The sequence below is a fragment of the Theropithecus gelada genome, chromosome 7b, assembly GCF_003255815.1.
Source record: "Theropithecus gelada isolate Dixy chromosome 7b, Tgel_1.0, whole genome shotgun sequence".
In the NCBI taxonomy this organism is placed as follows: domain Eukaryota; kingdom Metazoa; phylum Chordata; class Mammalia; order Primates; family Cercopithecidae; genus Theropithecus; species Theropithecus gelada.
This window is the reverse complement of record NC_037675.1, coordinates 105,046,920-105,070,947: the sequence shown is the minus strand read 5'-3', so window position 1 is coordinate 105,070,947 and position 24,028 is coordinate 105,046,920. Positions and strand designations below refer to the sequence as shown.

The following is a 24,028-nucleotide window of genomic DNA, read 5'->3' as shown; positions in this document are numbered from 1 at the left end:
TGCTGGGATTACAGGCTTGAGCCACTGCGCCCGGCCAGGCCTGGCTAATTTTTAAAAATATTTTTGTAGAGATGGGGTTTCACCATGTTGGCCAGGCTGGTCTCAAACTCCTGACCTCAAGTGATCGGCCTGCCTCGGCCTCCCAAAGTGCTGGGATTACAGGCGTGAGCCACCACGCCCGGCCTTGGGGTAGGAAGCCAGTTTCATAGTCATGAATTTCATAGAACAGCTCAGAAACATCTACCCAAAAAAGGAAGTAATTTATGGCAGAACATCTTCTTGGTTTAATGCTCAGAAGGGACAGTGACAGAAAACGACAGCTAAGGGGGAGAGAAGTCTGTGTGGAGATCTCCTTAAAGAGGCTCATGTGTGCAGAGAGACATCCCAATTCTCTTGTCCGGGTTGCTTTGTGATGCTTTAATGGGATATAAAAACCAGATTGCACCAGGCAGAAAAGGCTGGGGAAGTCCTGTCTGTCTGTGACTGGGCACACTGAGCTCTGCTAGAGGACTCCACTCTGAAAGGCACTGGACAGAGACAGGGAAGGGGACTTACTTGCTAAAAGTTGGAAAGTTCCCACGAGGTGAGCCTTAGGTCATGATGTCCACCAGCCTCTGACACCTGGAGGGCCCTCCCTCCCTGCTGCTGCCTTACCAGCTTCACCTCTTCTCCCTGGGCCCTCTCCTCGCGCTGTGTCCAGGACTCAGTCCTGGCTTCTCCTCCGTCTCCCAGACCCGACCTCTCCCAGCCCTTCTCCAACTGCCCACTAAATGTCACCACTCAGTGTTTAAAGGGACTTCAAACTCAACACATCCCAGCTTGCTCTCCTCATCTTCTTCCCCTCCTGTCCCCCAACATCTCTACAGCCACATTCCGCATCTCAACTAACAGCAATTCTGGCCTTTCTGCTGTTCGGATCAAAAATCATGAAGCTGTCCTTGGCTCTACTCACCCCATATCCAACTCCAGGGCAAATGCAGTTGCCTCTTATTTCAAAACATATCCAAAACCCAACCACCACCTGCGCCAAGGCCCATCCTCACCCAAGGCTGCACTACCTCTTGCCTGTATTGCTGCTGAGAGCCTCCAGGCGGCTTTCCCAGCTTCTCCTTGTCCCATTTCAGTGAGTTCCAGCATAGCTGCCGGGGTGATCCTCTGAAAGCCCAAGGCCACAAGGCTCTTGTCATCCCCTCAGCTGCTCCCATGCAGGAGAAGCATCTCAGCATCTCCACACTCTGCTCCAGGCACGCCGTGCACTCAGGCCTCAGGCCCAAGCAGTGCTCTTCCCTAGAAATCTGTGGGAACGCGCCCACCCAGGCCTCTGCCCAAGGAGACCTATTCCCACCCAGAGTGCTGATAAACCCCGTGCCTGCTCTGTGCTTGCTCGCACGTGCTGCTGTGCTCCATACTAGGTAATTTACTTGTTTATTCACTGCCTAGAAAGTCAGGCTCAAGGAGAGAGGGGTCTGTTTTGCTCACTGAGGATCTCAAACAATCAGAACAGTGCCTTGCCCACTCTAGAGATAGACAACAATATTTCTGACTGATTGACTGTCCAGATTCTCTTTCCTTTTTCTTTTTTTTTGAGACAGGGTCTCATTCTGTTGCCCAGGCTGGAGTGCTGTGCACAATCACAGTTCACTGCAGCTTCAACCTCCCGGGTTCAAGCCTCCCACCTCAGCATCTCGAAAAGCTGGGACCAAAGGTGCGCCACCATGCTTGGTTGATGTATTTATTTATTTATTTATATTATTATTATTATTTTGAGACGGCGTCTCGCTCGTTGCACAGGCTGGAGTGCAGTGGCACCATCTTGGCTCATTGCAAGCTCCGCCTCCCAGGTTCACGCCATTCTCCTGCCTCAGCCTCCTGAGTAGCTGGGACTACAGGCGCCCACCACCACGCCCGGCTAATTTTTTGCATTTTTAGTAGAGATGGGGCTTCACCGTGTTAGCCAGGATGGTCTTGATCTCCTGCCCTCGTGATCTGCCCGTCTCAGCCTCCCAAAGTGCTGGGATTACAGACATGAGCCACCGCGCCTGGCCAATGTTTTTATTTTTTGAAGACATGGGGTCTTGCCATGTTGCCCAAGCTGGTCCTGAACTACTGGACTCAATGATCCTCCGGCCTCAGCCTCCCAAAGTGCTGGGCTCACATCTGTAAGCCATGGTGCCCGGCCTCCAGACTTCCATACTCTGACCAACAACAAACCCAGAACCCAAAATAGCACACCAGTCAGTGTGACAACTTCCCTGTGAGAATAAAGTAACACATTGAGTGATGAGCTCATTACCCCTACACAACCATGTAGGTGTTGGACAAAAGCTGCAGGTCTGATTCATGTAGTGAACCACAAGAAAGGCAAAAGGAAATTTACATACTTCACAGAGAACCAACCCAGAACCGTCAAGACCTGGTGTTTCTCCATAGGGCTGAGCAACAACTCCCAGGGTTAAGCTGCAGCTGCTCTGGATTCCCTTCCTTCTTGGGTCACCATGAGGGTCGTCTTCTCCCTTTATTGCCTTGGGAGAAAAAATATGCTGGTAATCACAAAACATTGGGATCCCTGCTAAGGTCCACGTGACCCCAAACCTTCATACACATTCCTTTTGCTCAACTTGAGGGTGTGTTAAATACAGTATTAGGAGACAATGCAAGATTTTACTGAGAAAAAGTGAATTTTTAATTATCTTGTGAATCTACTTAGAAAAACACACACAAGCAATGTTCACAACTATAAATTTAAACCTTTTGCACTAAAAAAACACAAAACAACAAACACAAAACCACAGGCATGAACTGTAAACCTGTATTAACTATGAACTAGTCTTACGGTTAATTCTTGGCAGTAACTCAGTATTCTCCTCCCTGGCAAGTGTAATGTTTTAGCACCACATGATCTCCCGCAGAGGCACCAGTAATGACTGGCTGCAGTGCAGGGAGATGCTTTCATACACACCACTTCACACACATACTGTCCACTCTCACACCCACCCAGGCGGGAGGCACATGGAGATGGGGCCACACGCTGACTCTCAGGGCAATGGAAGTAGGGCAGGGGGCGCATAGGTTGCACATCTTTAATGTAGTGCATTCGTAGAAAAAAGGCCAGCTTTCGCTCCCAGGCGTGCTCTCGTCCTCAGACTTTAATATCATGATTTAGAAGATGCAGACGTTATTGCCTAAATATTATTCTATACATTTCCATCAGTGTTCAGGAAAACACTTTAATTGCTACTTAATTTACATCATAATTACTGGGTTACAGCTTTAGCTCATTGGCAATTTTGGAAGCAATATTTTTGAAGGCTATGGATGTCCCCGATATCCGCTTAAACCGGACCCCATTCAGAGACAGTCTTGGCAGCTTGCATACTTCCATTTCCCACTGCACGAGGTTCTCTGCGTGCCCATCACCGTGGACACAGAAGAGCAAGAAGCGCTCCCTCTGCTCATAGTCGCAGTTATTGGCATCCAACACTTTGCGGATTTCCCGCATCATGTCCCCGGGATCCATTGAACTAGTGGTTTTCATGCTCCAGGTGAAGCGTAGGGATCGAGGCTTTGCTTCTTTGTTTTCATCCTTTTGCTCAGCAGATACATTGCGACTGAAATGCACAGAGGCAGATTTATTTTTAATCGTACAGGAAAATCAACCTCTTACACTTCAGCTAGTTCCTCATTCACATCTTCAATACAACACAACTAACGACTGACCTCCACATTTTCCTGCACAGACTCACAATTGTAACTAAGTCTATTTTCGTCTATTTTCTTCCCCCACCCTCTAAAAGTCATAAGTCACACACAAAAAGATCTACCTGGCTGTAAAATCTTCACCAGCCACCTGTGCTTACTAAAATGAAGAAAGTAATTGGTTAAACAGAATCCTTGGAAATCAGGCAAAGGGGACAGCGTGCCCCACTCCTCCACTCAGGGCTCTGCAGGCCCAGCTCAGGGAGGGAGTTGGCAGCCAGTTCCTGCCCACCTCACCCATCCACCCTGGGCTGTCCCTCTCCTGCGACAGTTCCTTCAGATGTAAATCACTGTAACTGGCACTCAGGGTAACTGGAGACTCAACACCCGCAGTCTAAAATTGCTTTCTCTGTGAACGGCCCTGAGGCTGAACATGATGCTCTACCCACCTCATTGTCTTTCCTCTTCTCTGGTTTGTTAATTAAATGTCCAGTTATACAGTTAAAGCAAAAATCTTAGATGACACAATCTTACTACTGGAATAGATGGAAAAATGCAATGGGACACTTCTCTGTCTGTGGAGGACTGACACCACCCATGTGGATGCCCTGCGGATTCAGAATGTAAGCCTTGGTCTGGATGCCCAAGACGCAGCATGAGTATGGCCCAGGCCTGGGTCTCTAGGGAACACCATGGTTTACCGGCCATTCTTTGGCATTTAGTCATTATTGCCACAAGCCGTTATTTACATTCTCATGTGTGTATCTGGTGGCCTCAATTAAGACAGTGAGTGACTAGCACTCTTGGGAGTAAAACAATCTATGTACCTCAAGTATACTCCATCCTATGGCCAACTAATCAGAGGTGAGGGGCTACAGTTTTTACATATGCACATAGCTCTCCGTGTCACCAACCTGCTAGTGTTCAATTTGGTTCACATCCACCAATATTGATGAGAAGCTTCCTATGTATAAAATGCCACATTAGATACTAAATGGGTTACAAAGATAAGCAAAAGCTCTCAAACTAATCTGGAGCCAGGAAGACTGTAAGGTGAGGCAACAGTGGCAGCACAGGAAAGGTTGGCCATCCCCTAGAGGGCCGCAGAAGAGGTGGAGCCCACCTAGCAGTGTGACAGGAGAGTGTGACAGGCAGGATGAGACAAGGAGGAAATGGCACGGGTGGGAGTGGGCCTGCATCTGAGGAGAGCTATGAAGAGCCATGGGATTTCAACAAAATGCAATGAAGACAGGAAAGAGTTTTTTTTTGAGTACAGGAGATCACAGCCAAAGGGGAGGTAGGAAAGTACAGGATGTGTCTGTGGCATAATAAAGTACACAGACTGAGTGGAACTGGAGGCACAGTGTCATCACCCCCACAACAGCTGGTGGCACTTAATGAGTACTTGTGGTGGTCAGGCCCCAACTTACTTGATGTCCATGTAGGCCCTATTATCTCACCTTCCTATTATGGGTGGGGAAACAAACCAGGATCTAGAGCCTGCTACTGGCTGGGATGGGCAGGCCTGGAGGGGGAATGCTGCCTGGCACTCACCCCAATGCTCCGCCTTGATGGGGCAGCGGAGCTGGGCTGCTGGGGCAGCCTGGACCACGCCACTCAGGGCCTCGCAGGGATGTGGCCGGGTGAAATAGTGGAGGTCACTGAAAGTTTTAATTCAGAAAGGTCATATGACCAGAAGTGGGCTTTTAAAAAGACCTAAAAGACAAATGGTGAATGAGGACCTGAAATAGCCTGCTGGTGACTGGCATAAAAAAGGGCAGAAGTGGAAGAGATCTAGAACTACGGGCACAGAGTCCTAAGATTACCTGGTGACTGCCCCCCCCGTAAATCCATGCAATGATAACTACACAAAATGGAAAAGCAAGGCCAGGCGCAGCAGCTCATGTCTGTCATCCCAGCACTTTGGAAGGTCAAGGTGGGAGGTTCACCTGAGCCTAGGAGTTTGAGACCTGCCTGGCCAACATGGCGAGACCCCCTCTCTACAAAAAAATACAAAAATTAGCCAGCATGGTGGTAGTGCCTGTGGTTCCAGATACTCAGGAGGCTGAGGTGGGAGGACTGCATAAGCCCAGGAGCCCAAGCTGTGATCGTGCCACTACACTCCAGCCTGGGTGACAAAGCGAGACCCTGTCTCAGAAAAAAAAAAAAAAAAGAAAAGCAAAACACTCAACTATATAATCACCATTCTTAGAAGAAAACATAACTAGTTTGAAATATGGACATTCTATTAAGTACTTTGCTTTTATTCCTTGTGAAGAGAACCATGTGAGGAGTCAGTGATTAACTGAGGGCTTATTTCTCTGAGCACTGCTACCCAACCCAGACCTCCAAAGGCTGTTAACGCCCAGGCAGGAAGGCTGAAGGCATTGCCATGCTTTTAACACAAACATAAATATAGAGCAGAGGCCAAGCTGGATCCGGAAGGTGCTCATGGCAGGCTGGCGCCCCCCTGTGGCCACCCTCTCTACCTGATGCGAACCTCTAACTCATACGGAGACAGCAGGAATACAGTAGGGAACATTCAGAAGATAGTGTTGCCTCTGCCACAGAAATGAAGTAAACATCTGGAAAAAATGTTAAGTAAAAATCATTTCCCTCACCTTGAGCCCTCATATCTCCCGTTCCTCTCATATTCAGTTGGAAGTCTCAATGAACAGAATGTAGAAGCAGAGAGAAGAGGGAAAGAGAAAAGAAATCTTACATGCCAGTACATGACCACCAATACCAACACCAACACCATAAAATAAACAAAGCCAAAACACGTTTTAGTCACCAGCAGGGCTTATGAAAACTCTTCCTCTCATTTGACTGAGCCAGCGCTACCTTCTTCCACAAGGCTGCAGGGGTGTGCACAGGGGCCAGCTCCATGCTGCACACTGCATACATCACACACATCGCACGCCACACTGCTACACACAGGACACACTGCTGCACACACTGCACACCACACATGCACAGCAGGCACTCCTGCTGGCTCTTCACCCTGAGAATGCTTGGCCTCAGAATGGGGTTATTCTCACTTTCTAACTGCTCCCCATAGTATAATGGGTTTCCAATTAAAAGCCAATAAGGCTATCAGCTGGATTCTACATTCAGTTATTACCTGTTCTGTCCAAGGAAAAATCAGACAAGTGGGAAGTTCAATTAAAAAAATAATAATAGAATGGAACCGCCAACAGGAAGAAAGTGTTTTTCCCACAGTTTTGACCCACAGCTTGGCCTTCTGGTGACTTGAGAGGCACAGGTACAACGTAGCCCTTCATGAAAGATTTCCTGCCTCATGTGTGCATTAAGAAAGCAACATTTTTGGTCTCTTGATTATTACCATCAAAAAAATATATATATATATTTTTTGAGGCAGGGTCTCACTCCCCTAGGCCACAGCACAGTGGCATGATCATGGCTCACTGCAACCTTGACCTCCCAAAGCTCAGGTGATTCTCCTGCCTCAGCCTCCTGAGTAGCTGGGACCACAGATGTGTGCCACCACACCCGGCTAATTTTTGTATTATTTGTAGAGGCGGGGTTCTGCCATATTGTCCAGGATGGCCTCGAACTCCTGGGCTCAAGTGATCCGCCTGCCTATGCCTCCCAAAGTGCTGGGAGTACAGGCATAAGCCACCACGCCTGGCCTAAAAAATATTAATAAAATCAGAATACCACTTTCTGCAGTGCTTTAAGTAAAAATAATGAGATACTCTTTCGTCAGTGGTTGCTGGAAAGTGGCTTTCAACTCTGAAAAAATTAAAACATTTTCTGCTACGCAGCTGTTCACATTTTAATTTCTGAAAAAGTCAAATCAAATGAGGCTGCAGCTTTGAATTTTATGATTGTTTTCTGTATTAGCTAATTTTCCTGTCACTTTAAAGCCTTTTGCTAATTCAATCCTCAGTGAAATAAAAATAACACAATTACCACTTACCTTTTGCATGCCTGTGGATAATCATTAATTGTACATTAACATTACTGAGCATCTCATTCTTCAAACAGGAGCATGCTAAGTGTTATTAGTATGAAGACAGAATTATTTGGATGCTAAATAATTCTACCAAAGAAAGAAAATACACAGAGCATGCATCAGCCTTTTGTTGCATGGGTGCCCTTTAAAATGCCTGACAGAGTTAATCTATTTCTTTTCAGTTTCCTTTCAAGGAATTAAGTATTTAGTTATCAGCAGAAAGTTTAGTTTATAAGGAAAAAACAGGGCTGGAAAGCCAAACCTAATGTTAATTGCAGGAGCCATTTGGGAGTGAGGATTGAAAAATAAATGTGTATATATAAATCCTACCTTTTGATAAACCTGAATGACATGTTTCTAAAAGGAATTAAGTAAAAAAAAAAAAAAAATTAACAAAAATAACTCACATAAATTAAACAGAAAATCTAATCAATTACAGAGAGAAAGAAAAAAACAAAGCAGGGTTCCTTCTCTGGCCAATCAACAAAGAAATGCTGACATTTGTTGAAAAAGTAAAATTACTACAAGTAATTAAATGAGTATGTGATCTTTTAATACATCAAAAAAAAAAGTAAGAAAAGGTTTAGCAGTAAATATTGACATTAGCTGCAATTAAAAGCTCTTCAGATGGATACACTGTTTTTTTTGTTTTTTTTGTTTCTTTTTTTAAAGATAAAGAGTCTTGCTCTGTCACAGTGCAGTGGTGTAATCTCGACTCAATGCAATCTGTGTCTCCTGGGTTCAAGCAATTATTGTGCCTCAGTCTCCTGAGTAGCTGGAATCACAAGCGCATGCCACCACGCCCAGTTAATTTCTATATTTTCAGTAGAGATGGGGTTTTGCCATGTTGGTCAGTCTGGTCTCAAACTCCTGGCCTTAAGTGATCCGCCCACCTCAGCCTCCCAGAGTGCTGGGATTACAGGCGTGAGCCACTGCACTGGCCAGATACACTTTCTAAGATAAAATTTATGTCTTATGTTAAAGAAGTGACAAGTAATTTGCAATATACTAGTAATAAAACATTTTTCAATTTTCTTCAGAATACCTTATGAACAAAAATCTTGCCTTCTTATACACAAACATTAAAAACTTCATTATAAAATATTTAACCACTAAGAAAAAATCATTACTTCTTTCAGGAAGATGAAACAAACATTAACACATTATTTGTTACAGTGGTATGACATAAATCACGTTTTAAGAAAAAAATAGGTGATTGGGATTTAAACTAAAGTAGACTTTTCAGTCTTAGATCTCAAAATGAATAAAAACTAAGTGGTAAGACAACAGTATGAATTTTACTTTTATGTAATAAACAGGAAGAATTCTATTTAAAAGGGGTAGCTCTGTTCATTAAAAAAATTTAAGGAGATGTGCAGGATGTGCTGAAAATAATCTGACAAAATATTTTTCAAACTACGAATGACGTTTTTATGATCAATGCGATCAGCTTCCCTGGGCAAAAATAGGCTGAGTTTGCTAATTTCTATTTGTAAAACCCAGTTCTGTAACTGGACATACCAGGCACTCATCTATATCTGCTGAATGACTGAATTAATGAAATCCTTGGTTGGGATAACTTTGGCATTGCTTCAGGTATTAATTTACCAATTAAAAAAAAGTCTGGCCGGGCGCGGTGGCTCACGCCTGTAATCCCAGCACTTTGGGAGGCCGAGGCGGGTGGATCATGAGGTCAGGAGATCGAGACCATCCTGGCTAACAGGGTGAAACCCCGTCTCTATTAAACACATAAAAAAAATTAGCCGGGCGAGGTGGCGGGCGCCTGTAGTTCCAGCTACTTGGGAGGCTGAGGCAGGAGAATGGCGTGAATCCGGGAGGCGGAGGTTGCAGTGAGCCGAGATCGCGCCACTGCACTCCAGCCTGGGCGACAAAGTGAGACTCTGTCTCAAAAAAAAAAAAAAAAAAGTCTAACTACTATAAATAACTGCCAATCACTTCATAATCAGATCAGTGGTATACAGCAGGGTCATCAACAGTACAATCATGCATGTGAAAATCTTTAATATATACTGCCTAAATATAAGGCAATATTATCCAAAATATTTTGGTTGAAAACGATTAAAAGGTCTTTAAGATATATTTTTTATTTCCTAATTTTCTTTTATTTTAAAATATTTATTTATTTATTTAGAGACAAGGTCTTGCTCAGTCACCCAGGCTGGATACAATGGTGTGATCATAGCTCACTGTAACCTCAAACTCCTGGGTTCCAGCAATCCTCCTGCCTCAGCCTCTCAAGTAGCTGGGACTACAGGCATGTGCTACCACTCCTGGCTAATTAAAAAATGTTTTTGTAGAGATGGGGATCTCATTATGTTGCCCAGGTCAGTCTTGAACTCCTGGCCTCAAATGATCCTCCTGCCTCACTTTCCCCCAAAGTGCTAGGATTACAGGCATGGGCTATGCACAGTGCTTGGCCCATTTCCCAATTTTTTTTTCTTTTTATTAAAAAAATAAAAGTCCGCTTGTGGTGGCTCATGCCTGTAATCCCAGCACTTTGGGAGGCCGAGGCAGGCAGATCACTCGAGGTCAGGAGTTTGTGACCAGCCTGGCCAACATGGTGAAACCCTGTCTATACTAAAAATACAAAAATTAGCTGGGCGTGGTGGCATGCACCTGTAGTCCCAGCTACTTGGGAGGCTGAGGCAGGATAATCACTTGAACCCAGGAGGCGGACACTGCAGTGAGCCGAGATCTTGCCACTGCACTCCAGCCTGGGCAACAGAGCGAGACTCCATCTCAAAAAAAAAAAAAAGTAGAGGTGGGGTCTCATTATGTTGCCCAGGCTGGTCTTGAACTCCTGGGCTCAAGTGATCCACCTGGCTCAGCCTCTCAAAGTGCTGGGATTATAGGCATGAGCCATGGTGTCTGGCCGTTTCCTAATCTTCCACTAGGAAAAATCAGGGTTACTGGTCAATTACTATATGAGTGCTTTTCTTAACCTTTCCTCCTACAATCCCCTGAGGTATAAAGAGGAAGGAGGAAGCTGCAGGAAGAGGTCTTCACACTGCCCATGGCAACATGGATCAACCTGAGGGCAGAGGCACTTGCGTGTGCCTGGCTGTTCTGCCTGCAGGGTATGGGTGACTCTTGAAGTCTCTGAGCAAGGCCAGGCCTGATCCCAAGGGGAGAGAATTTTGCTCCTGACTACAAAGGGCCCATAGCTCTCCAAAGCCATGTACTCTCCAAGCAGAGTGCAGGCTTCCTGACTCCAGCCCTCTCCAGACCTGGCCATACCAGGTCTCCCTTGCAGCATCTAAGTGCAAACACCTCAGTCTTCCAGGCAATGCAATTTTAATCCTAGCAATTATTGCTAAAGGAGGATAAGAACTTTCAACCACTCTAGCAAGGATTTTGTTTTTAAGAACAAACTGTCAACAGTTGATTAAGTATAGCACTAAGGTAGACAACAGACCTCAGTTAATAAACTTTAACAAGATAGGATAAAAGACTATCTTTCAGCAAAAATTTGGGGGTGGAAATAGCCTGGAAATTGTAAATCAGATGACCACTAGAATTTTTTTTAAACAACAAGCCTGAGTCTCCAATTTTAATTCAAATATACAAAATAAGTGTAATGCAACTGTCATGCCTGCAACTGTTTTTTCTAAGGGGAGCACAGTGCAGTGGCTAAAAGGGCAGAGTCTGGTCAGACAGACCTGGCTCAGCCTGATACTTTCTTTCTTTTTTTTTTTTTTTTTTTTGAGACGGAGTGTCACTCTGTCGCCCAGGCTAGAGTGCAATGGTGTGATCTTGGCTCTCTGCAACCTATGCCTCCTGGGTTCAAGTCATCCTCTTGCCTCACCCTCCCAAATAGCTGGAATTATAAGTGTGCGCCGCAACATCAGGCTAATTTTTGTATTTTTAGTAGAAAGGGGGTTTCACCATGTTGGCCAGGCTGGTCTTGAACTCCTGACCTTGAGTGATCTACCTGCCTCAGCCTCCCAAAGTGCTGGGATTACAGGCGTGAGCCACTGCACCAGGCCCTGATACTTTTAAAAATATGTGCCTTAATCTCTCCGAACTTCACCTTCAGTTTCTTTTATAAAATGGGGTGGACTATGGAGATTAAATTAAATGAGAGTGTGTGTGTGCACACTGGTACATGTGTATAATAAATATACTCATTTCACACATATAAACGTGTGTATGTATGATACTCATACATAAAATATGCATATATATAATATACATACGTATTTATATGTATAAAATGAATATGACTGTATCTATGTATACAGACATCTACCTTCGCACACAATAAGCATTCAAATAATGGTAGCTTTGACTGGGCACGGTGGATCACTGAGGTCAGCAGTTCAAGACCAGCCCGGCCAATATGATAAAACCGGGTCTCTAAAAATACAAAAATTAGTCGGGCGTGATGGTGGGTGCCTGTAGTCCCAGCCACTCGGCTTGGTAGGCTGAGGCACAAGAATCACTTGAACCTGGAAAGCGGAGGTTGCAGTGAGCTGAGATCACGCCACTGCACTCCAGCCTGGGCGATAAAGTGAGACTCTGTGGGGAAAAAAAAAAAAAGAGGTAGGTGATATTTTTATCAATGATAATCTTGTTTCCTTTTTTCCATTATATACATGTAATAAAATCAATGCTAGTCTTTTTTTTTTTTTTTTTTGAGACAGAGTTTCACTGTTGTTGCCCAGGCTGGAGTGCTATGGCGTGATCTTGGCTCACCCCAACCTCTGCCTCCCTGGTTCAAGCGATTCTCCTGCCTCAGTCTCCCTGGGATTACAGGCATGTGCCACCATGCCCGTATACATACTTATTTTGTATTTTTAGTAGAGACTGGGTTTCTCCATGTTGGCTAGGATGGTCTCAAACTCCCAACCTCAGGTGATCCACCTGCCTCGGCCTCCCAAAATGCTGGGATTATGGGCATGAGCCACTGTGCCCAGCCCAGCCAATCAATGCTAGTCTTTTTTTTGAGACGGAGTCTCGCTCTGTCGTCACCCAGGCTGGAGGGCAGTGGTGTGATCTTGGCTCAATGCAACCTCCACCTCCCAGGTTCAAGCGATTCTCCTGCCTCAGCCTCCAGAGTAGCTGGGACTACAGACACGCGTGCCACCACCCCTGGCTAATTTTTGTATTTTTAGTAGAGATGGGGTTTTGCCATGTTGGTCAGGCCTGTCTCAAACTCCTGACCCCAGGTGATCCACCCGCCTTGGCCTCCCAAAGTACTGAGACTACAGGCATGAGCCACCCAGCCTAGCCCAATACTAGTCTTCAAATGACTGAAAAAGAGTATGAAGAAGACAAAGAAACTCTTTTTTTTTTTTTTTTGAGATGGAGTCTTGCTTTATCACTCAGGCTGGAGTGCAGTGGTATGATCTCGGCTCACTGCAATCTCTGCCTCCCGGATTCAAGCAATTCTCCTGTCTCAGCCTCCTGGGTAGCTGGGAATCCAGGTGCCCACCACCACGTCTGGCTAATTTTTGTATTTTTAGTAGAGACAGGGTTTTACCATATTGGTCAGGCTGGTCTCTAACTCCTGACCTCAGGAGATCTACCCGCCTTGGCCTCCCAAAGTGCTGGGATTACAAGCATGAGCCACCATGGCTGACCAGGAAGGAATGATTTATTCTGGGAGTCAAAAGACTCTTCTCAGAATGAACTCACTGTCTCTTTTGCTGGCTGGTCATGAATGGGTGCCCCAAACCTGGCAAAGCTCTTTGGCTCATTCTGTTTTGCCCAGTCTAAAATGAGGTGGCTTAATAAAGGGGCTAAGAAGTGAGTAAGAGGGTAAATAGAAACCTTCTGGGCTGGGTGTGGTGGCTCACGCCTGTAATCCCAGCATTTGGGAGGCTGAGACAGGTGGATCACGAAGTCAGGAGTTCGAGACTAGCCTGACCAACACAGTGAAACCCTGTCTCTACTAAAAATACCAAAAAAAAAAAAAAGAAAAAAAAGAAATCTTCTGACCCATCTGACTTCTAGTTAATGCTAATGGATTCAGAAATCCTCCCTAATCTAGGCGGAGGTTGAAGTTAGCCAATATTGCACCACTGCACTCCAGCCTTGGCGACGGTGAGACTCCGTCTCAAAAAAAAAAAAAAAAAAAAAAAAAAGGAATACTACCTAATCTATTCCATGTCCTAATAATAGGTAGATCAGACTTTAACGTGACTCACGGAAGTTTCAGATGATTGAATATAAAATTACATTTAGCTTAGTTTAAATAATGGAGATGGAGTGAAATGAAGTAACAGGTTATACGCCATAGGGAATGCAGAAAAACAGAGGAGGACACTGATCATTTCACACCTGGCAAGGACTCCTACTGCTGTCCTGTAAGCTACAGATGACAAACAAGAGGGTCTGTCCCAGGCAAACCTGCAGGATACCACAGACAGACTGATCCACAGCTAGACTTAATTTTAAAAAATTTCCCCTAGGGTGTCCTGAAACTGCAGGGGCTCTTGGGTTTCCTGGATTCCTTCTTGGAAAGGTGCCTTTCACTATTTGTTTATGGTTCAAAGTGGTATCCTTTCTTTTTCCTCTTGAAGCAGCCAATATTTCTAGGCTTTAGTAACAGGTGACAAAGTTATGGAAATGAAGTTATCTCAAAGGACCCTTGAAAGTTTACTGAGGCCCCAAATGCTAGCCTTCTAGACACATGGAACAGTTTAAAAAATTTCCAGGACCACCAGCCAAGAATCATGCAGCATTTAATAATAATAATAGTAGTAATAATAACTTACTATTTTTTGATAATAAACCAGAGATTTTATCTCCAAAACTATACCATTTAAGGACATTATCTTACTCTCAATATAAATTACTAAGACTGAGAGAGAAACTTTCAAGATTTGGACTCTAAGAAATTTACTGCCCCTTAACAACAATTAAGCGAGAAAACAGGAGCTGTCTCTTTCCTCCACGGCTAGAGATGATTATGAAAGACACGCATGGTCTTTCCTGCTGGTTATTACAGAGTACCACCCCCTACCCGCACCAGAACTCGAGGTCTGCCTGTTTAACTACAATGAACATGCCATGCAGACAGACATGTGAGCAAAAGGAACAATAATTAAAGAACAATAACAAAAACCTCCTAAACGCTAGTTAACTTTTAGTGTTATGAAGACTCTGAGCTCTACAATTTCTACTTTCAAGGTTTTAAAGTATAAAGTTAGATATATATAAAACCAGAAAACCATGAGTTGAAGGCAGACTGAAAAGCATCCAGGCAGCGGTGACTTCACACAAAAAAGACATCTTTCCTTTTGCCCGACGTGTTCACTCCAAAACAACCAGCACCTAGCACTTACCTCCTTGTGAGTTTTGAAGTTAATTTACTAAAGAGATTAGTGGAGCCTCGGCTTCGAGTCTGGGACAGTGGTGTGGCTTCATGGGACAGGCTGGGAGAGGCAGGAGGGCCATTGTATGTCGCGGTTCGCCGTTCCCGGGGCTGGCCGTGGAAAGTGCTACGACTGGCAGTGCCTCTTGGGAAGCGGATTCGATCCGGGGTGGCTGCACTGCTAATACTGTGTGTTGAAGCGACTGGAGTTCTCTGATCAGGAATAGTGCTATGAGATCAGAAAGTAAGAAGCTCTCAGAACATGATATACAAAAATTTACAGTCACAATATACCTTCTGTATACACAGTGGAGAAAATTGGGTATAATAAATCCAGATTCAAGGGGTATTTTATAGGACTTAGGAGCAAAAGTTCAGTGGGAAAGGGTACCAAAAGAACAATACATAATGAGACAAAGCCTCATGGAGTTTAAGGGACCAGTATTATATATATTTTCAAGGACAAGATTAATGCAGGGAAATTCTAGGACAGAGAACAGCTAACTCAAACTTCTCCCCTTTCCTTCCCTCTCAAATTGCTTACATACAGAGAACTGTGCCAATATGAAAGAAAGAAAGGATATGCAGGTGTAACTGAAGAACAGGCAACTAAAAAGTTTTGGAAGTACACAAATGGTATATGTATAAAATTACACATGCTGAAAGCAACTTGGGAGGAGCAGGAACTTCTTATATACACTTTGTAGTATGCAAAGGCACGAAGACACACACACACAACCGAGGACATCATGACACAAGATGTGCTTAACTAAAATCACATGGAGTAAGGACACCTTGTGGACAACTGTAACAAAATCTCAGACTATAAAATCCACAGCACAAAATTAAGAAGCAGTGGGTACACATTAGTTTCACAAAGAATGTGCATTTTTCTTACATAGCTTTGAAGTTATCTCCTTCACTGTCTATTGGAGGTAACATCATCTTGGGGTGCCCAGAGGCTGACATGGACATCGGCTTCTGATGTCTCAGCCGACAGGTAGATGTACAAACTGAGGCAGGGCTAGCTGCGTAAGCGAACATTTCTGTCAGGCTGGGAGGGGTTTGGGTTCAGGCAGAGGCAGAAACACAGTATGAAGGAGCAGTGACCACAGAGCAACCTGTGTGTAATGCACACACCTTCCTCCCAAGCCATCGCATTTTTGGTAAAGAATAAAAATCTCCTAAGCTTGTTTTGGAGATTCTGGAGCAACTGCTAACCTATAGTTGCTTTTTTTTTTTTTTTTCCAAACAGTAATCATAAAAATGTATTACCTTAAAAGAAAATAGCAGATCACATGTTTGATTATCTGTTTCTATGAGAGGGACAATGTCCTCTGACGGTATGCACAAAGTAAAACCTATTCTAAGAGATGCCTCAAATTCAAATCTAAGTGGTAAAATGAATATATAATATGAGCATGCTATGCTCTCAATCTGTTCCCAAAACACACTGACATATTTTTTATTTACTTTTTTTTTTTTTGTAGAGACAGGGTCTCGCTATATTGCCCAGGCTGGTCTTAAATTCATGGCTTCAAGCGATCCTCCTGCCTTGGCCTTCCGAAGTGTTGGGATTACAGGCATGAGCCACCATACCCGGCCCTCACTATTTTAAATGAATTAATAAGACTATAGGTATAGGAACTAGCTTTTATATAACAGAGTATCCTATGTTGTTTGGTGTTTTTTTGAGACAGGGTTTTTTTGCTGTCACCTAGCTGCAGCGCAGTGGTATGATCATGGCTCACTTCCTCAACTTCACTTCCTCAACATGCAGCCTCAACTTCCTGGGCTCAGGTGGTTCTCCCACCTCAGCCTCCTAAGTGGCTGGGAATGCAGGTGCACTCCACCATGCCTGGCTCATTTTGTATTTTTAGTAGACACAGTTTTGCCATGTTCCCCAGGCTGGTCTTGAACTCCTGGGCTCAAACGATACACCTGCCTTGGCCTCCCAAAGTGTTGGGATTACAGGCATGAGCCACCACACCCAGCCTTCTAATGTTGTTTTAACAATATAGTCTAGAACCTTCCTACTCAAAGGACATTTACTCCAAGATAAAAAACAGCAGAGCCCCCTTCTCCAAGATGGGCAAATTCATCAGAGCAAATTAACTGTTTACAGATACGGTAAGACAGAGTGGCTGGAAGTCTGCAGTTTCACCTAACACACACAGTTACCGGACAAAACTATCCATAGCAGTCTCACTGGGACACATTATTTGGAATTCCAGCTCAGTAATCATGTCCTTGGAATTCAAGGGCCGTTTCTTTCCTTTAAGGGTAAGTAGGAATACAGCTCTTCCAATGTCTTTCTGCAGAAATCCTCTGGAGGGACTGAAACCTGGAAACTGTCAAGTTCTTCCTTTCCCTCACTCCCCATACCTAGACTAACCACATCTTGTTGGTGTCAACTTCCTAGTAGCCCTTCAGGTGGCCCATCTGCTCCACATCTACCACCAAGGCCACAGTATAAAGCCGCACTCCTTGTCTTCACTGGGCCACCTGCCTTTGCCCCAACACCTCCAATCTATTCACCTTACAGCTGAGAACTTCTTAATATATAAACCAGACCTTGTCACTCATCTGCTCATACTTCTACAGAACACCAAGTCTTTGGCATAAAGTTCAGTCTCCTCGACTCGGAATGCAAGTAAACATCCCCAGGCCCCTGAAGTCTGGCCCCTGCCATTTCTCTAGGCTTTGCCTTCTATCATTCCCTCCTGGAACTCAACTTTCTGGCCTTCCTGATGATGTGTGGTCCATTGGTCAGAAAATGTTTGCAGGAGTTATTCTCTCAGTATGGAGGGCTGCGATTTTTTAATTCACTCTTCAAAAATGAACCAGAGGTCATCATCTCCATGATGTCTTATCTGATCTACTTTCCCTCTGAGAGTTAAATCACTTCTGTTTTTAGCTCATGCACGCCACATTGTATCCTAGTGACCCTTCTCTGCTGAAGTCCCTGAAAACACAGCCCGAAATCTTGTCAATGTGCCCCCCACCAGTGTAAGCAGAAAGCCTGGCAGGGCAGGTATTCAATAAACGTTCTCCTAACAGAGAAGATTAATCAATTAGCAACTGGAATTCTGATAGCCCCAACATGAGGGAGAAAGGTCTTTAAAATCAAGAAGAACTGCTTGTCCCTGAATTAAAACATTTTTATTTAAATTTTTATTTTTGGAGATAGGATCTTGCTCTATTCACCCAGGCTAGAGTGCAGTGGCACTATCACAGCTTGCTGCAGCCTCAACCTCCTGGGGTCAAGCGATCCTCCTATCTCAGCCACAGGAGTGCGCCACTATGCCAGGCTAATTTTTAAGTTTTTTTGTAGAGATGGTGGTGTCTCACTATGATGCCTAGGCTGGTCTCGACCTCCTGGGTTCAAGTGATCCTTCTGCCTCGGCCTCCCAAAGTGCTGGGATTATAGGCCTTCTAAGCCACTGTGCCTGGTTCTGTCCCTACATTTTTGTTTGAGAATTCCGCCCTCTGACTTGGGAGAATTTATACAGTCTGAGAAGAACTGGAAACAAATGTCTTATAAAGACATTTATTCAGTTTTGTATTTATTGAGTTTCGTATTTCTGCCACTCAGTATCCATTCTTTTCCTGTAGCAACAATATTCACATTTTGCTTTGGTGGAGGCAACTCTAGGTCCCACACAGATCAAGGAGACAACCTAAGGGCTTCCGCTTGAGCACAGCTGTGTGCGGGAAAAAGCTATGTCTGATGGTGCTGAGCCCAATCATGGAACTACCACCAAGGAGGCAGAAGCAGATGGATCCTAACTCTAGCCCTAGACTTTTTTTAGTTATATGAACTAACAGCCTTTTTATATTTAAGCCTGTTTAGACTGGGTTTTCTGTCACCTGCAACAGAGACAGTTCTAACTGACTAAGGTTTTTGAAGAAATGCTCGGTTGTTTCTTGTACATGTGTACAGACACACGTACACATGAACGCACACAAATGTATTTTTCTAACAAGATACAGCTAAATACAACTATCTCTTATGCCCTTACCTTTGAGGGTGAGTCTAGGGTCAATACACTCTACCTCCAGCTGTTGACTTTTTTTTTGCCCAAATTAGTAACTAGTTTCAGTAGATGCGCCAAGAAAAGCAGGGGAAGAAGAGGCAGGAGTAACCGGTTTGACCCTTTCCCTGGTGAATACAAATGGTCCCAAAGTCTTTGGAGAAGGAAAAGGCTTTTAGTCAGCTTGCAGGCAGGAGCGTGCTGCATCGATTCCCAATGAAGCACACTGCTGACAAGCCAAGCTAGATCTTTAAGGCATACAAACATGGTAAGAGGATGTGGACAGATGCTTTGCAGCAAAAAAACGGATCCTCTAGAGACCTAAGAAGGAAATATAAGTTTATTTTCTCATTATAAATTAACAAAATGGTTTTTTCTTTTGTAGAGATGGGGTTTCGTCATGGCCCAGGCTGGTCTGGAACTCCTGAGCTTAGGCAATCCGCCCGCTTTGGCCTCCCAAAGTGCTGGGATTATAAATTATTAACTCGAGGCCAGGTATGGTGGCCCACACCTGTAATCCCAGCACTTTGGGAAGCTGAGGCGGGTGGATTACTTGAGGCCAGTGATTCGAGACCAGCCTGGCCAACATGGAGAAAACCCACTCTACTAAAAATACAAAAATTGGCCGGGAATGGTGGCTCAAGCCTGTAATCCTAGCACTTTGGGAGGCCGAGACGGGCGGATCACGAGGTCAGGAGATCGAGACCATCCTGGCTAACATGGTGAAACCCCATCTCTACTAAAAAAATACAAAAAACTAGCCAGGCGTGGTGGCGGGCGCCTGTAGTTCCAGCTACTCGAGAGGCTGAGGCAGAATGGCGTAAACCTGGGAGGCGGAGCTTGCAGTGAGCTGAGATCCGGACACTGCACTCCAGCCTGGGCGACAGAGCGAGACTCCGTCTCAAAAAAAAAAAAAAAAAAAAAATCAGTTGGGTGTGGTGGTGGGCCTCTGTAATCCTAGCTACTCAGTAGGCTGAGACAGGAGAATCGTTTAAACCCGGGGGTGGTGGCTGCAGTGAGCCGAGATCATGCTACCGAACTCCAGTCTGGGTGATAGAGAGAGAGAGAACCCGGGAGGTGGAGCTTGCAGTGAGCGGAGATCACGCCACTGCACTCCAGCCTGGGCGACAAAGCGAGACTCTGTCTCAAAAAAAAAAAAAACAAAACACAAAAAAAAACAAATAAACTTTGTGACATATTAATTTTAAAGGCAATTAAACTTTTTAGAAATTTAATCCATGTCACATCATGAGTTTCACAAAGAAGCAACAAAATAGATTTTTTCTGGCTTCTACAGTAGGCCTAACACCCATAAGGAAACAGTAAACTCAGTAAGACGTTTGCAAATTTCAACTTCGTACAATCAAGCTCACAAAAATCCTATTGACAACAGGCAGCCCCAACATCACAATGGTCTACAGATATATTCTAAAAGGTCATCAAGTTAATTGTTATGAAATTCGAATGATATTTCCCCCCAGGAAAGTGTTAAAAATGATACTTTTATTTCCTAATCTAGCCCACAATTTACATAAGCAAAACAGTAGCAGTATTACATTTCTTTTATAATTAAAAATTTTTTTTACAGTTTTTATGGGTTCATAGTAGCTGTATTACATTAATTTAGTTTTATTTTTTTGAGACAGGGTCTGGCTCTACCGTCCAGGCTGGAATACAAAGGTGTGATCTCAGCTCACTGCAACCTCCGCCTCCCAGGCTCAAACCATCCTCCTGCCTCAGCCTCCCAAAGAGCTGGGACTACAGGCGTGCAACACCACACCCGGCTAATTTTTATATTTTTAGTAGAGATGGGGTTTTACCATGTTGGCCAGGCTGGTCTCGAACTCCCGACCCAGGTGATCCACCTGCCTCGGCCTCCCAAAGTGCTGGGATTACAGGTGTGAGCCACTGCGCCTGGCACCCAGCTAATTTTTTTGTATTTTTTGTAGAGATGGGATTTTACCATATTGCCCAGGCTGGTCTTGAACTCCTGGGTTCAAACAATCCTCCTGTCATGGCCTCTCAAAGTGCTGGGATTACATGGTGGCATGAGCCACCGTGCTTGGTCTACATTTAAACCTTAATTGACAGAAATAGCAATATTTTTCTTAAAATTCAAGTTGCATGAAGTTGAGTTCCTATTAATCTACCCAACTGTTTCGTACTCATGACTATCTTTTAAAATTAAAAAATATATATTTTTATACAGATCGGGGTCTCAAGCTGCTTTGCCCAGGCCGGTCTTGAACTCCCGGCCTCAAGTGATCTTCCTATCTAGACCTCCCAAAGTGCTGGGATGACAGGTCTTGTGAGCCACTGTGCCCAGTCTTGACTATCTTTTCTAAAACATTAATCCACTTAAGGTTACTAAAGGATAGGCACTTTGAACTTGTTGGTATGACCTCTAGCCCCTATCAGAACATTCTGATAAGAAATGTATTGGCTGCTGATTAAAAGCACACTCAGAGATTGGGCAAAAGCAAAATTAAAAATATAGTCCAAGGGCAGGCATGGGGGCTCATGCCTGTAAACCTAGCATTTTGGAAGGCTGAGACGGGAGGATCCCTTGAGGCCAGGAATTTGAGACCAGCCTTGGTAACATAGGAAGACTTAATCTCTACAAAAAATAAAAAATTAGCCAGGTGTGGTGGTCCACGCCTACAGTCCCAGCTGCTCAAGAGGTCAATGCAGGAAGATCATTTGAGCCCAGGAGTTTGAGGCTACGGTACACTATGATCATGTCTGTGACTAGCCACGGCACTGCAGCCTGGGCAATACTGCAAGACTCCATCCCTTAAAAAACAAAAAACAAACAAACAAAAAACAAACAAACAAAAAAAACAGACTTTCTTTTTTTGAGATGGGGTTTCGCTCTTATTGCCCAGGCTGGAGTGCAAGTGCAATGGTGCAATCTCGGTTCACTGCAACCTCTGCCTTCTGGGTTCAAACGATTCTCCTGCCTCAGCCTCCCAAGTAGCTGGGATTATAGGCATGTGCCACCATGCCTCGCTAATTTTTTTTTTGTATTTTTAGCAGAGATGGGGTTTCTCCATGTTGGTCAGGCTGGTCTCGAACTCCCGACCTCAGGTGGTCTGCCCGATTCGGCTTCCCAAAGTGCTGGGATTACAGGCGTGAGCCATTGCGTTCAGCTCTTTTTTTAGTTTTTGAGATGGAGTCTCGCTCTGTTGCCAGGCTGGAGTGCAGTGGCGCTATCGCGGCTCACTGCAACCTCTGCCTCCCGGGTTCAAGTGATTCTCCTGCCTCAGCTTCCCAAGCAGCTGGGACCACAGGCGCGTGCCACCACGCCCGGCTAATTTTTAGACAGGGTTTTACCATGTTGGCCAGGATGGTCTTGATCTCCTGACCTCGTGATCCACCTGCCTCAGCCTCCCAAATTGCTGGGATTACAGGTGTGAGCCACCGCACCTGGCCTAAGAAAAGCAACTATTATATGTAGTCCAAAGATATATACGCTAAGTGTCCTCAATCCTTCTCTGCTCAATCTCGATGTGGCTTGATGCAGGGTAAGTGGATAAAATAATAAAGCCACTTCCCAATTTTGAAACTTTACAATAATATCCAATATCTAAAACTTATTTGAAAAGATTCTGGGCCTGGCGCAGTGGCTCACGCCTGTAATCACAGCACTTTGAGAGGCCAAGGCAGGTAGATCACTTGAAGTCAGGAGTTTGAGACCAGCCTGGCCTAGTCAAACCCCATTTCTATTAAAAATACAAAGATCAGCCAGGTGTGGTGGTGTGTGCCTGTAATCCCAGCTACTTGGGAGGCTGAGGCAGAAGAACTGCATGAACCTGGGAGACAAGAGGTTGCAGCGACCCGAGACTGTGCCATCGCACTCTAGCCTGGGTAAAAGAGCGAGACTCCATCGCAAAAAAATAAAAAAATAAAAAAAAAGAAAGAAAGATTCTGTTTGTATTACTGTAACATCATCATGTCACTTCTTCGGGGTCTTTCAATGAGGTAGTCTAAACAGTGTTGTCCAGGTATCTAAAGCATATGAAATAGTAGGAGCAGAGTATCTCTGCTACGGAGGTTGTTTAGCAACGTTATTAACTTGAGAGATTAGGTTTAGTCAGTGCAAACTAAGACAATTCTTCATAACCTTGTCTGAACAGTCTATAATTAATAACGAAAGCTAACATTTGTTGAGCACTCGCTATGAGTCAGTGCTATGTGGTTTAAGACTCACTGCAAACCTATACCATCACGATAGAATCATACAATTGAGGTGTAATAAAATCTTCTCATGCCTAGTTTACGCCAACCATTAGTCATGCCTGGAATCTGGCCATTTTTCGAGAATAACATCAGAAGGCAGAACAATTACAGCAGGAAGCACGCTGGCCTTCAGCACAACCAGTTCAAAACCAGTCTTAGAAAACTACTCACAGGTGTTTGTGCCAAAGTAACAACTGGCCTTAACCTATGCTCCCCGCATCATTACCTTTATTGTTCCCACAGGAAAGCTGATAAAACAAAGATTGACCTAGTAAGAATCAACTAATAAAACTAATTTTCAAAAGAAAAAAGCTATTAAAATTAATTATGGCCGGGCGTGGTGGTTCACGCCTGTAATCCCAGCACTTTGGGAGGCCGAGGTGGGTGGATCACGAGGTCAGGAGATCGAGACCATCCTGGCTAACACGGTGAAACCCCGTCTCTACTAAAAATACAAAAAATTGGCCGGGCGCGGTGGCTCAAGCCTGTAATCCCAGCACTTTGGGAGGCCAAGACGGGTGGATCACGAGGTCAGGAGATCGAGACCATCCTACCTAACACGGTGAAACCCCGTCTCTACTAAAAAAATACAAAAAACTAGCCGGGCGATGTGGCGGACGCCTGTAGTCCCAGCTACTCGGGAGGCTGAGGCAGGAGAATGGCGTGAACCCGGGAGGCGGAGCTTGCAGTGAGCTGAGATCCGGCCACTGCACTCCAGCCTGGGCGACAGAGCGAGACTCC

General features: G+C 44.6%; 1 protein-coding gene across 1 annotated transcript in view; it reads right to left on the bottom strand.

Annotated features, from left to right (window-relative positions):
- Nucleotides 1–3,128: 3,128 nt before the first annotated feature.
- The window catches only part of MARK3 (microtubule affinity regulating kinase 3), a 122,429-nt gene continuing 101,529 nt past the window's right edge, over nt 3,129–24,028 (bottom strand). Inside the window, exons 14-17 of the mRNA XM_025391469.1 lie at nt 15,913–16,068; nt 14,986–15,243; nt 6,318–6,362; nt 3,129–3,608 (exon numbers count right to left, since the gene is read on the bottom strand). Coding sequence (XP_025247254.1) covers nt 3,263–3,608; nt 6,318–6,362; nt 14,986–15,243; nt 15,913–16,068 — 805 coding nt within the window. The 3' untranslated portion in view covers nt 3,129–3,262. The remainder of the gene's footprint in view (nt 3,609–6,317; nt 6,363–14,985; nt 15,244–15,912; nt 16,069–24,028) is intronic.